The 14,903-nt window shown below is 39.5% G+C and overlaps 1 protein-coding gene across 2 annotated transcripts in view; it reads left to right on the top strand.

Moving 5' to 3' along the window:
- LOC109881370 (netrin-G1-like) overlaps positions 1 to 14,903 on the top strand; it is a 183,361-nt gene that overhangs the window by 35,573 nt on the left and 132,885 nt on the right. The window contains exon 4 of one of the 2 annotated variants that reach the window (XM_031810890.1): positions 1,638 to 2,840. In XM_031810890.1, the coding sequence (XP_031666750.1) occupies positions 2,589 to 2,840 (252 nt within the window). In that variant the 5' untranslated portion in view covers positions 1,638 to 2,588. Of the gene's footprint in view, positions 1 to 1,637; positions 2,841 to 14,903 lie in introns of those variants that run through there. The other variant, XM_020473520.2, reaches the window with a different exon arrangement.

Raw genomic sequence — 14,903 nt, 5'->3', positions numbered from 1 at the left:
CTATAGTTATAACTACCTATACCTATAGTTATAACTACCTATAACTACCTTGAAACTATAGTTATAACTACCTATAACTACCTGGAAACTATAGTTATAACTACCTATAACTACCTTAACTATAGTTACAACTACCTATAACTACCTTAACTATAGTTATAACTACCTATAACTACCTTGAAACTACAGTTATAACTACCTATAACTACCTTGAAACTATAGTTATAACTACCTATAACTACCTTAACTATAGTTATAACTACCTATAACTACCTTAACTATAGTTATAACTACCTATAACTATAGTTATAACTACCTATAACTACCTGGAAACTATAGTTATAACTACCTATAACTACCTTGACTTATTGTCCACCTTTTGCACTTTTCTTATGACTGGTCACATACACTGCTGCTACTGTTTATTATCTATCCTGCTTCCTAGTCACTTTAATCCTACCTATATGTACATTAATTACCTTGTACCCCCCCCCCCCCCTGCACATCTACTTGGTACTGGTACTTCCTGTATTTGGACAATTTATTGTTATTGTCATCATGTATTTATTCCTTATTATCTTTCAATTTTTCTCTCTGCAATGTTGGGAAGTTAACATTTCACTGTTCATCTACACCTGTTTTTCAAATAAAATAAGATTTGATTTGATTTGACACACACACACACACACACACACACACACACACACACAGAAGGCTGCCAGGTACCATTACAGGAACAGTAGTTCTCAGTGATAGCTGCAAAACAACACCACTTTCCTCTCCCAATTTTCTCTACCTCCAAAAACCTCCAAAAGAATATGAGTAGTTAAACTGTGAGACTATGCGCCTGTATCGCCAAATGACATCCTCTCCCCTACGTAGTGCACTACTTTAGATCAGGGCCCTGGTCAAAAGTAGTGCGCACACTAGGGAATAGGGTGTTATCTGGGTCTATGTAGACACTGAACTCTGAAATTCCAACAAATAAAAAAAGGGCCGACTGGAAAAGCAATTTAAATGACTCGGCACGTGGAAAAAAGGCCGCTTTGTTTGGAATTCTAATGAAGATTAAGTTTCACATCCGAGCAAAGACACATTTAAATTGTATATTTCAGCTGAGCCATTATTGTAGGGTAGATAACACTGGTCAAATAAGACTGTGTGTGTGTGTGTGTGTGTGTGCTTGTATGTGTGCGTGCACAATCACTGACCACGTATCAACTAATCCACTTCCCATCCATTGCTTTCCCATAAACTCCAACCGGATCCTTGTCTGTCAGATAACCTCATCTCCTTCTCTCCCACAGAGCACTGACTGTCAGATAACCTCCTCTCCCACAGAGCACTGACTGTCAGATAACCTCCTCTCCCACAGAGCACTGACTGTCAGATAACCTCCTCTTCTTCTCTCCCACAGAGCACTGACTGTCAGATAACCTCCTCTTCCACAGAGCACTGACTGTCAGATAACCTCCTCTCCTTCTCTCCCACAGAGCACTGACTGTCAGATAACCTCCTCTCCCACAGAGCACTGACTGTCAGATAACCTCCTCTCCCACAGAGCACTGACTGTCAGATAACCTCCTCTCCCACAGAGCACTGACTGTCAGATAACCTCCTCTTCTTCTCTCCCACAGAGCACTGACTGACCACAGTGACAACAATGATTGACAACACCCCAACCTGAGACCATACAAACTGATTGGTTGATGAAGATACAGCCAACAGGTTGGCTCCACCCCTCCACACCGTCCCCGACCCATCGTTGAACTCTTCAAAAACATTGAACAACAATCAACACTTCTGAACAACGTTACCTTCTGACACACTCTCAACCTTTAACCAGAAAAACAACAGCCTGGTCACACAGCAGTGACTGTAGCTTCTCCCTGGTCACACAGCAGTGACTGTAGCTTCTCCCTGGTCACACAGCAGTGACTGTAGCATCTCCCTGGTCACACAGCAGTGACTGTAGCTTCTCCCTGGTCACACAGCAGTGACTGTAGCTTCTCCCTGGTCACACAGCAGTGACTGTAGCTTCTCCCTGGTCCCACAGCAGTGACTGGAGCTTCTCCCTGGTCCCACAGCAGTGACTGGAGCTTCTCCCTGGTCCCACAGCAGTGACTGTAGCATCTCCCTGGTCACACAAAGACCAGTAAACGAAGAGGAATAACTGTAGTCTGAAGCTGCTCACACACAGTAACATGGAGCCCCCGCTTCCCACCTTTTGAAGTTGGGAACCGTCTTTCCAAAGTACTTTCTGTCCATCTTCTCTCTCTGTCCATCTTCTCTCTCTGTCCATCTTCTCTCTCTGTCCATCTTATCTCTCTGTCCATCTTCTCTCTCTGTCCATCTTCTTTCAGTCCATCTTCTTTCTGTCCATCTTCTCTTTCTGTCCATCTTCTCTTTCTGTCCATCTCCTCTCTGTCCATCTTCTTTCAGTCCATCTCCTCTCTGTCCATCTTCTCTTTGTGTCCATCTTCTCTCTGTCCATCTTCTTTCAGTCCATCTCCTCTTTGTGTGAGTACAAAGGGACAGTAAAAACCTGCCACTTTGTCACGATAGGACGGACAAAAGAGAAACCTGCGATGCGTTGTCCGGAGATTTTGACACTGCAGGCGGTGTGTGTGTGCGTGAGTGTGTCTGTGGCCATGCAGCAATACCCAGCTGCTTGGTCCCACTATGACGTGTGTAAGAGTCGGATCTACACAGAGGAAGGGTTAACGTGGGACTACATGGCCTGTCAACCAGAAGCTACAGTCATGACCAAGTACCTGACCGTCAGCCTGGACCCGCCCAATATCACCTGTGGAGACCCACCTGAGACATACTGCACACTGGTGAGTACCGTGATGGTGAAAGATACACACACGCACACACACTTGTATGGACACTGGGGAGGTAGGTAGCCTAGTGGTTAGAGCGTTAGACTACTACCTGAAAGGTTGCGAGATTGAATCCCCGAGCTAACAAGGTTCAAATCTGTCGTTCTGCCCCTGAACAAGGCAGTTAACCCACTGTTAACTAGGCCGTCATTGTAAATAAGAATTTGTTCTTAACTGACTTTGCATGCACATGCACACATCGTTGGCTGTGATGAATGAGAAGGTAGGTTCCAACCCACGTACTGTGCTGAGTCTCTGACTGGACTGCACTATACTGGACTGGACTTAGTGGACTGGACTTAGTGGACTGGACTGCACTATACTGGACTTAGTGGACTGGACTGCACTATACTGGACTGGACTTAGTGGACTGGACTTAGTGGACTGGACTGCACTATACTGGACTTAGTGGACTGGACTTAGTGGACTGGACTGCACTATACTGGACTGGACTTAGTGGACTGGACTGCACTATACTGGACTTAGTGGACTGGACTTAGTGGACTGGACTGCACTATACTGGACTTAGTGGACTGGACTGCACTATACTGGACTTAGTGGACTGGAATAGGGAACAAGAAGTACACCTACACAATGGGATACTGCTGTGTGTATGTGTGTGTGGAGGGGTGACAGTGTTGTTCTTGGAATAGATCTCCATCCTGCTCTTGTTGTTTGACGCCTGTATAGTACAGTGAGCAGGAAGTTGCCCCGCTGTGTACGGTGATATCATGACTAGATGGAGATCTTTGATTAGAATGAGGATCTGCACAGTCTGTCGTCGGTAAAATAAAAGTGTCTCCTGAAAGCTCTTTTCCTTCTCAAACTCCAGATGGCACAGAGACATTTAGTAGCTCGGCAAGATGAAAGAGAGAGAAGAGCGTCGCCGAGTAGGAGGGTATGTGTGTGTGTGTGTGTGTGTGCGTGTGTGTGTGCATGTGTATGTGTGTGTGTGTGTGTGTGTGTGTGTTTGCGTGTGTGTGTGTGTGTGTGTGTGTATGTGTGTGTGTGTGTGTGTGTGTAAGATATTCTGTTTTTATCTGTTGACATGCTTAGCGGGCACACAGTCCTGACTGGTACTCCTGGCCTTAGTCTCAGAAGCCTCCCACAGTTACTATGGCAATGTGGAGAGCATGTTCTGTAGATGAGCTCGTGTCAGCCAATCACAAGGCCCCGTGCTGCATGCTCGGGACAAAGGAACTAATTCCCTACCGCCAGACTTCCAGAATTTCATCATGACAAGATGGATAGGAGAGCAGACTTGGTCTCTGCTCCTCTGTCCTTGTGTCACCAATACCATTATGTCTGACTGTCTGTCTGTTTGAGGACAATGCTGGTGGCTCATTGAAGCAGCTAATCAGTTTATCAACACAGTTCTGAAAGTTTTTTTACTAGCACAGTAGTCATTACACGCAGTAACAACACAAGGTAATGGCGATCATGTTACCAAAAAACTATGCATTTTTCCTTATTTTGTAATTCCACTGAGATACCTTTGTGATTCATCTGTGTGATACCTCTGTGATTCATCTGTGTGATACCTCTGTGATTAATCTGTGATTGTGTGATACCTCTGTGATTCATCTGTGATTCATGTGTGATACCTCTGTGATTCATCTGTGATACCTCTGTGATTAATCTGTGATTCCTGTGTGATACCTCTGTGATTAATCGGTGATTCTTGTGTGATACCTATGTGATTCATCTGTGATTCCTGTGTGATACCTGTGTGATTCATCTGATATTCATCTGTTATTCCTCTGTGATTCCTCTGTGATTCCTCTGTGATTCCTCTGTGATTCCCATATGATTTTCAGCGTCCCTTTGCTTCCAGTTGAATCTTTATCCTTACTTTGGAGAACTACTTCTGCCAAGATACAATGTGCCACATAGGAGTTTGACGACAGGTGAGGACAGGAGACGACAGGTGAGGACAGGAGAGGACAGGAGAGGATAGGAGAGGACAGGAGAGGACAGGAGATGACACGTGAGAACAGGAGAGGACAGGTGAGGACAGGAGAGGACAGGAGAGGACCGGAGAAGAGAGAACAGGACATGACAGGTGAGAACAGGAGAGGACAGGTGAGGACAGGAGAGGATAGGAGAGGACAGGAGATGACAGGGGATGACAGGTGGGAACAGGAGAGGACAGGTAAGGACAGGAGAGGACAGGAGATGACAGATGAGGACAGGAGACGACAGGTGAGGACAGGAGAGGACAGGTGAGGACAGGAGAGTAGAGGACAGGAGATGACAGGTGAGAACAGGAGAGGATAGGAGAGGACAGGAGACGACAGGAGAGGACAGGTGAGCAGCGTCCGGGAGTTAGCCCTGTTGTTATTATTAGACACCCTGTTGTTATTATTAGACACCCTGTTTCTATTATTAGACACCCTGTTGTTATTATTAGACACCCTGTTGTTATTATTAGACACCCTGTTGTTATTATTAGACACCCTGTTGTTATTATTAGACACCCTGTTGTTATTATTAGACACCCTGTTTCTATTATTAGACACCCTGTTGTTATTATTAGACACCCTGTTGTTATTATTAGACACCCTGTTGTTATTATTAGACACCCTGTTGTTATTATTAGACACCCTGTTGTTATTATTAGACACCCTGTTGTTATTATTAGACACCCTGTTGTTATTATTAGACACCTGTTGTTATTAGACACCCTGTTGTTATTATTAGACACCCTGTTGTTATTATTAGACACCCTGTTGTTATTATTAGACACCCTGTTGTTATTATTAGACACCCTGTTGTTATTATTAGACACCTGTTGTTATTAGACACCCTGTTGTTATTATTAGACACCCTGTTGTTATTATTAGACACCCTGTTGTTATTATTAGACACCCTGTTGTTATTATTAGACACCCTGTTGTTATTATTAGACACCCTGTTGTTATTATTAGACACCCTGTTGTTATTATTAGACACCTGTTTCTATTATTAGACACCCTGTTGTTATTAGACACCCTGTTGTTATTATTAGACACCCTGTTGTTATTATTAGACACCCTGTTGTTATTATTAGACACCCTGTTGTTATTATTAGACACCCTGTTGTTATTATTAGACACCTGTTTCTATTATTAGACACCCTGTTGTTATTATTAGACACCCTGTTGTTATTATTAGACACCCTGTTGTTATTATTAGACACCCTGCTGTTATTATTAGACACCCTGTTGTTATTATTAGACACCCTGTTGTTATTATTAGACACCTGTTTCTATTATTAGACACCCTGTTGTTATTATTAGACACCCTGTTGTTATTATTAGACACCCTGTTGTTATTATTAGACACCCTGCTGTTATTATTAGACACCCTGTTGTTATTATTAGACACCCTGCTGTTATTATTAGACACCCTGTTGTTATTATTAGACACCCTGTTGTTATTATTAGACACCTGTTTCTATTATTAGACACCCTGTTGTTATTATTAGACACCCTGTTGTTATTATTAGACACCCTGCTTTGGAAGGAGGATGTGTAAAAACATCGAGCTCTTTCCTGTGGGGTTGTGTGCTGTAGTGTTAGATACTCTCCCTGTGTGGATCTGAGGTAATGAATATTCACACAGAAGATGAATAAGGCTTGTGTACCGTAGTAGATCGTCGCTTTAGCCAAGGTACATTCCATTTAGAGAAAATTACATTATTTCCATATTGTGTAACGAACAAGACAGACATATAAAGGATCCATTGTATATTGGATTGTTTCCCCATTGAATTCCTCAAGTTTATTTGTTCGGTACATATAAAATGAAAATAGGTAAACACATAGTAGTAGGGTTGTTACTATAACTAAACAGTAATGGCTACAGTAGTAGGGTTGTTACTATAACTAAACAGTAATAACTACAGTAGTAGGGTTGTTACTATAACTAAACAGTAATAACTATAGTAGCTACATAGGTATTACTATGTAACTAAACAGTAATAACTACAGTAGTTAGAGGTATTACTATAACTAAACAGTAATAACTACAGTAGTAAGAGGTATTACTATAACTAAACAGTAATAACTACAGTAGTTAGAGGTATTACTATATAACTAAACAGTAATAACTACAGTAGTTAGAGGTATTACTGTAACTAAACAGTAATAACTACAGTAGTAAGAGGTATTACTATAACTAAACAGTAATAACTACAGTAGTAGGGTTGTTACTATAACTAAACAGTAATAACTACAGTAGTTAGAGGTATTACTGTAACTAAACAGTAATAACTACAGTAGTTAGAGGTATTACTATAACTAATCAGTAATAACTACAGTAGTTAGAGGTATTAATATATAACTAAATAGTAATAACGACAGTAGTAAGAGGTATTAATATATAACTAAACAGTAATAACGACAGTAGTAAGAGGTATTAATATATAACTAAATAGTAATAACGACAGTAGTAAGAGGTATTACTATATAACTAAACAGTAATAACTACAGTAGTTAGAGGTATTACTATAACTAAACAGTAATAACTACAGTAGTTAGCGGTATTAATATATAACTAAATAGTAATACCTCTAACTACTGTCGTTATTACTATGTAAATAAACAGTAATAACGACAGTAGTTGAGGTATTAATATATAACTAAACAGTAATAACTACAGTAGTTAGAGGTATTACTATGTAAATAAACAGTAATAACTGTGGTAATAACATAGTAGTTACCATGTTATTACTTTGTAAGTGATAGGGTTGTAGGGCTATCAGTTACTACACAATTGGAACAGGGACTGTGTAATTGAAGGTTTTTCCACGTGCGTAATTACTGACGTTATTACACATTTTCTTGTTCCACTTGTTTTGTAATTACACACTTTGAAAATCACTTGTGAATTACCATGTTAATAACTTGACCAGAAATGAAAGACCAGAAAGGTGTCACTACTATCGAATCCACATGTAATACAATGTTGATTAATTCCCTAGAACTTAGTAACAATTGTTGCTCGGCACACCCCGTCATTAACTACCGGTAAATGTTTTGTTTATTTCCATGCTATGACCTGGCTCAAAGGCTATACCGAATCAAGTGTAATGTAAACAGTTATGTACAGTGCATTCTGAAAGTATTCAGACCCTTTGTCATTTTACAGGCTACAGCCTTATTCTAATACTGATTTAATTGTTTTTTTCCCCCTTATCTACACACAGTCCCCAATAATGACAACAACAACAAAAGAACATCCCCACAGTATGATGTTGCCACCACCATGCTTCACCGTAGGGATGGTGCCAGGTTTCTTCCAGACGTGACGCTTGGCATTAAGGCCTGATTGGTGAAGTGCTGCAGAGCTGGTTGTCCTTTAACCTCTCTGGGGTAGGCGGGACGCTTGCGTCCCACATGGCCAATAGCCAGTGTCATGACATTGGCCTCTTTGGGTATAGCAAGCCCCATCCCCCTCTCCCTGCCTCCCCCTTTCCTCCTTCAACTAGGTTGCTGTGGTCAGAGAGATGTCGTAAATTCCTGAGGATCTCCTCATGGACACACAGTATAGAGAGAGTAGATTTTCATGGAGAACAAAGGAATTCCTTCCACCTCACAGAACTTGAGGTACGAACAAATTTCATGTTCCGGAGAAAGTATAAAAAGATCGGTGAAGAATCCAGCTACGAACTGGTCCGTTTGTTACAACTTGGGGAAGCTCATGGGAGGCGGTGTAGCCACATTACCATAACGCTGTTTATATAATAGCCTCAGATAGGAGGTCTACATCTAATTGGTGTATAAGATGAATGAGTGAGTATGATACTGTTTGTATAATTGTGTAATAAGATTTTGGACTGTTTAATGAAGAAAAATACAATTCCCTTTTGATTTGAACTACATTAGAGGACCGCCCCTGAGCACAGTTAGGGTCAGGCCTCCTGGGACAGCCTTTTTCGGCCATTCCGAATGAAACCCCACTCGGGTTTTCGATCAGCAGACCGAGCTTACCTCAATTACGAGATGGCTAAAGGTTGAAGACCATGTTTCTCTCAATCACGGGAGTACAAAGGTTGTAGACCATTGCTGAATCTTTTAACCATACCACGTGGTTAAACTCTTAGACTATCGATACCGACAGAATAAGAACAAGCCTTTGATATTAATTACTAGTCAGCTAGGAATGCAGCTAGGAATTCAGTATCAATGAACACGAAGAACGACAACCGCCGAAACATCCATTCTTTAATAAATGTCACTCTGAACAATCCCCTCTATCCGCAACCGAGAGAGAGAGAGGGAGAGAGACAATTCTTCAAAAGAAACAAACTTTTCACCAGCGATCAAGATGACACACTGAGCGTAAATATATATATATTGATTGCAATTGTTCCCGAATGAGTGAGCATTCACGGGTAAAGGATTAGCATTTCAATTGTTATAATTATCACTCTGTCGACCCCCACTTAGTCGACCCCCACTTCCCCTTTTGTCTAACAAGCCGCGATGCCGGTTCAGCCCACTAGGGGCACATTCTCCTATCATTTCATGTGACCACATTTACCTTGTTTGTTTGTTTGTTTATGCATTTCTGTGAATTACTTAGTAATAAATAAATGATTTAAGACAATTGATGTATAGATGACTCATAGTGAAGACTGGGTTCGTGCAGATAACCAACCATTTACGACGTTTGGAATGAGACTAATGAGAGGGACAGTAAATAATTTATTAATTCGAGGACTAATTGATCAGATAAAATATCTGAAAAGTTATTTTAGGAAATTCTAACTTTGTAATCTGAATATTTTTCCGTGATGCCCCGACTTCCTAGTTCATTACAGTTACATGATTAATCAGTCTAATCGCGTAATAACTAATTACAGAGAATCTTTGATAAAATCAGTCTTCAGACACGACAAACTGTAATTCAAAAAAATCTTTGAAATTGTTGCATGATGCGTTTATATTTTTGTTCAGTATGCACCGTTGCACATTACAGAAATAGCATGTGGCTTCCATTTTGGATGAAGACAGAGAGGAAGTGGAGAAGCGAGAGGTTTTACTCAGTCCAAGATCTGTCCATGAAGATAAGCCCACAAAGTGAAGAATTTCTGTAAATAGCATATGGTTTCCGGTTTGGATGAAGACAGAGAGGAAGAGGCGAAACGAGAGGTTTTAACTCAGTCCAAAATCTGTCCACGAAGATGGACAGTGATGTCAATGATTTGGTCAACAAGAAATGTAACTGCTAACTTGCTACGTGAGGTTTATTTGATAAGAAAACAAGGTTTGTATGGTTGTTACAAATAGATATAAGTGGACACACGTAACACTTTAACACTAACAAATACTTGTCATAGAGATTGACAGAGGGCTCATCATGAATGTACAGTGCCTTGCGAAAGTATTCGCCCCCCTTGAACTTTGCGACCTTTTGCCACATTTCAGGCTTCAAACATAAAGATATAAAACTGTATTTTTGTGTGAAGAATCAACAACAAGTGGGACACAATCATGAAGTGGGACACATTCATGAAGTGGAACGACATTTATTGGATATTTCAAACCTTTTTAACAAGTCAAAAACTGAAAAATTGGGCGTGCAAAATTATTCAGCCCCTCATCATGAATATAACATGTTTAACATGGACATTGCCATTGAGGTAGTCAATTTTAAAGTAGTCAACTGGGTTGGGATTCCTATGAGTTGAAAGCATTCAGCCAATGAAGGAGGACAGTTGGTACTTTAAAATGGAGATGCCCATGCTGTCACAGATGCTATAATGACACCGATCCAAAGATGAGTCCTCTATCTATCTCTATGACCTGTTGTTCACATGCGTATCTGCCCTCTCATTGGCTAGAATGGTCCTGCCTGATCTCGCCTCCTCCCTCCTTCCTTCCATCTTTGAGGAAATGTATTTCCGTTGTTAGAGTAGTCACTATAATAGACAATGGACAATATGTATACTTTAAAAAACCCCTTCAACCCCTGTAAGTTTATGCATTAATCAGGCCCTGGACTTGCACTATGCAACTTTTGCAAGACCACATTTTTCACTTGCTGTCGCAAAAACAAAGATTTATAGGCAACTTCAACTTCTTCTTCAACCATTATTGGGTTACCTTTTTTATATTTTTATAATCCATTACCTGTAACAAAGGTTACTACATTGTAACATTGTAACTACATAGTAGTTATTAAGGTTATAACCTACTGGTTTTCACTTTACATTAAGTTGCTTCCTCCTGGGTAGGTACATGACAAATACAAGTATATCCTATGTATCTTAGCCTTTGAGCCAGGTCATAACACAAAAATAAACTACTTGAAAATGACCTTTTAGTTAGTTACTAACCAAGTTTCCATCCAACCTTTTTATGTAAGTAAAGTACATGTCGGACAAAACATTTAATGGCTGATGGAAACTTTCCAAATGTCAACAAAGCATTTAATGGCTGATGGAAACTTTCCAAATGTCAACAAAACATTTAATGGAAGGCCAGATGGAAACTTTCCAAATGTCAACAAAACATTTAATGGCAGACCAGATGGAAACTTTCCAAATGTCAACAAAACATTTAATGGAAGGCCAGATGGAAACTTTCCAAATGTCAACAAAACATTTAATGGCAGACCAGATGGAAACTTTCCAAATGTCAACAAAACATTTAATGGAAGGCCAGATGGAAACTTTCCAAATCTCAACAAAACATTTAATGGAAGGCCAGATGGAAACTTTCCAAATGTCAACAAAACAAAATATGGCAGGATTTTTTTTGGTGTATATAAAATTAATTATGTGAGAAATGTCAGTGGAAAAGCTTATGGGCAATTATTTATATAATAACCATTATAACGATCGATGTAAACTTGGAGTCACGCGATTACATGTCATGTGATCCTCCCACTATGACTCGTTGGGAAATCGTGCAGTTTATTAGCTCACAGATGAAATAAGTGGCGGCAGGGTAGCCTAGTGGTTGGACTAGTAACGGAAAGGTTTCAAGATCGAATCCCCAAGCTGACATGGTAAACATCTGTCATTCTGCCTCTGAACAAGGCAGTTAAACCACTGTTCCTAGGTCGTCATTGAAAGTAAGAATTAGTTCTTAAAGGACTTGCCTAGTTAAATGAAAAAGTGATGATGAACTTCCCATGGTGGTGAAAATGCAAGCTGATGAGCTCGTTTGCTCTTTTCCAATATATATCAAGGGTCTTATTCTGGTAACATGATCGCGGATGCTTGGCTGCCTTCTGACAAATATGAATTATCTCGCTCTTGTGTCCATAATAATCTCAACATGTAGGCTAGACATGCATTCTAGACAACAGCACGCCGATATCCATGCGCTGTTGGCTAGAACGCAGGTGCCTTTAATAAATCCTTTTGTGACTAGGGGGCAGTATTTTCATTTTTGGAAAAATAATGTTCCCGTAGTAAACAGGATATTTTGTCAGGACAAGATGTTAGAATATGCAGATAATTGAGAGATTAGGATAGAGAACACTCTAAAGTTTTCAAAACCGTAAAAATATTGTCTGTGAGTATAACAGATCTGATATTGCAGGCGAAAGCCTGAGAAAAATCCAATCCGGAAGTGACTCATCTTTTGAAAGCTCTGCGTTCCAATGCGTCCCTATTGAGCAGTGAATGAGCCATCAACCAGATTACTTTTTCTCCGTATACCCCAAGGTGTCTACAGCATTGTGACGTAGTTTTACGCATTTATGTTGAAGAATACCCGTAAGCGGCTACATTGCGCAAGTGGTCACCTGATGGCTCTCAGAGTGATTCTCGTGTAAAATACAGAGGTAGACATTATTCCAATCGGTCCTACTGAAAAACCAATTGTCCCGGTGGATATATTATCGAATAGATATTTGAAAAATACATTGATGATTGATTATAAACAACGTTTGCCATGTTTCTGTCGATATTATGGAGCTAATTTGGAATATTTTTCGAGTTTTCGTGACTGCAATTTCTGGGCGATTTCTCAGCCAAACGTGAAGAACAAACGGAGCTATTTCGCCTACAAAAATAATATTTTGGGAAAAAAGGAACATTGGCTATTTAACTGGGAGTCTCGTGAGTGAAAACATCTGAAGCTCATCAAAGGTAAATGATTTAATTGGATTGCTTTTCTGATTTCCGTGACCAAGTTACCTGCTGCTAGCTGGACAAAATCATATGCTAGGCTATCGATAGCTTTGGCTTGTAAAGCATATTTTGAAAATCTGAGATGACCGGGTGATTAACAAAAGGCTAAGCTGTGTCTCAATATATTTCACTTGTGATTTTCATGAATAGGAAGATTTTCTAGGAATATTTATGTCCGTTGCGTTATGCTAATTAGTGTCAGTCGATGATTACGCTCCCGGACCCAGGATGGGGAGTCACTAGAGGTTTTTTAACAGAGTGGGCACACTCGCTATATTACGCACTTTTTTTGGGGGGGTGAGAAAACCATCAATAGAGTTGAAAATGCGATGGAAACCCACTCAACTTGTATTTGTTATTCGGTACGTTTTAATTTAACCTTGATCTACGTCATCACGCATAACCTTTTACCTGTCTGGAAACACATCTCTGGCGTATTTTAATGCAGATTTTAGAATATTCACGTGAAAAATCTCTCGCCGATTGGATGTGAACCTAGCTTGTGACAAGGTGTGCCTTGTTCAATTGTTGTTACCGGCCTATTTATCAACCCTGGTATTACATGTGGATTGGATTGCGGCACAGTGTAGTTACATATAACAATGTAACATTGTGAGTCGAGTAATTAACATGGTAATTCACAGGTGATTTTGTGTAATTAAGTGTGTAATTACACACGTGGAAAAACCTTCAATTACACAGTCCCTGTTCCAATTGTGTAGTAACTGATAGCCCTACAACCCTATCACTTACAAAGTAATAACATGGTAACTACTATGTTATTACTACAGTTATTACTGTTTATTTACATAGTAATACCTCTAACTAATGTAGTTATTACTGTTTAGTTATATATTAATACCTCTAACTACTGTCGTTATTACTATTTAGTTATATATTAATACCTCTAACTACTGTAGTTATTACTGTTTATTTACATAGTAATACCTCTAACTACTGTCGTTATTACTGTTTAGTTATATATTAATACCTCTTACTACTGTAGTTATTACTGTTTAGTTACATAGTAATACCTCTAAATACTATAGTTATTACTGTTTAGTTACATAGTAATACCTCTAACTACTGTAGTTATTACTGTTTAGTTACATAGTAATACCTCTAACTACTGTAGTTATTACTGTTTAGTTACATAGTAATACCTATGTAGCTACTATAGTTATTACTGTTTAGTTACATAGTAATACCTCTAACTACTGTAGTTATTACTGTTTAGTTACATAGTAATACCTCTAACTACTGTAGTTATTACTGTTTAGTTACATAGTAATACCTATGTAGCTACTATAGTTATTACTGTTTAGTTACATAGTAATACCTCTAACTACTGTAGTTATTACTGTTTAGTTACATAGTAATACCTCTAACTACTATAGTTATTACTGTTTAGTTACATAGAGGTATTACTAACTACTGTAGTTATTACTGTTTAGTTACATAGTATTGAGGGAACTTAATGTAAGTGTTTCCCATTAGTTTAATTAAATATACTAAATGATCTACTTAGAACTGTTTGAATAGTGAAGAGTAGAGGGAATCATTAGATTCACACGCACACACACCCACACACACACCAGCCCCTGGGCCTAATAAACTAGGACCATTAATGCTGCAGGACGAGTCTTGGAAAAAACACTGAGTTTAAACACTCTAAATTACATTAATGAATATCTCGCAAAGAACCAGCCATAATTGGTTGAGGTGGATTTAATGGTGTTTTTTGTTATTACAGCAATTATTATTATGGCAATTACTTAATTTTGATTTGGTTCCCCAACTGGCGGTCCGCGTGCCAAGTCTGGCCCGCCAACAATATTATTTGGCCACCCCAAAGCCCCCAAAATTAATTATGAATATAATAATAAAAA

The sequence above is a fragment of the Oncorhynchus kisutch genome, linkage group LG30 (assembly GCF_002021735.2).
Source record: "Oncorhynchus kisutch isolate 150728-3 linkage group LG30, Okis_V2, whole genome shotgun sequence".
Classification (NCBI taxonomy): Eukaryota; Metazoa; Chordata; class Actinopteri; order Salmoniformes; family Salmonidae; genus Oncorhynchus; species Oncorhynchus kisutch.
Note: the sequence above shows the minus strand (reverse complement) of the source record. Positions and strands in the feature narration are given on the sequence as shown.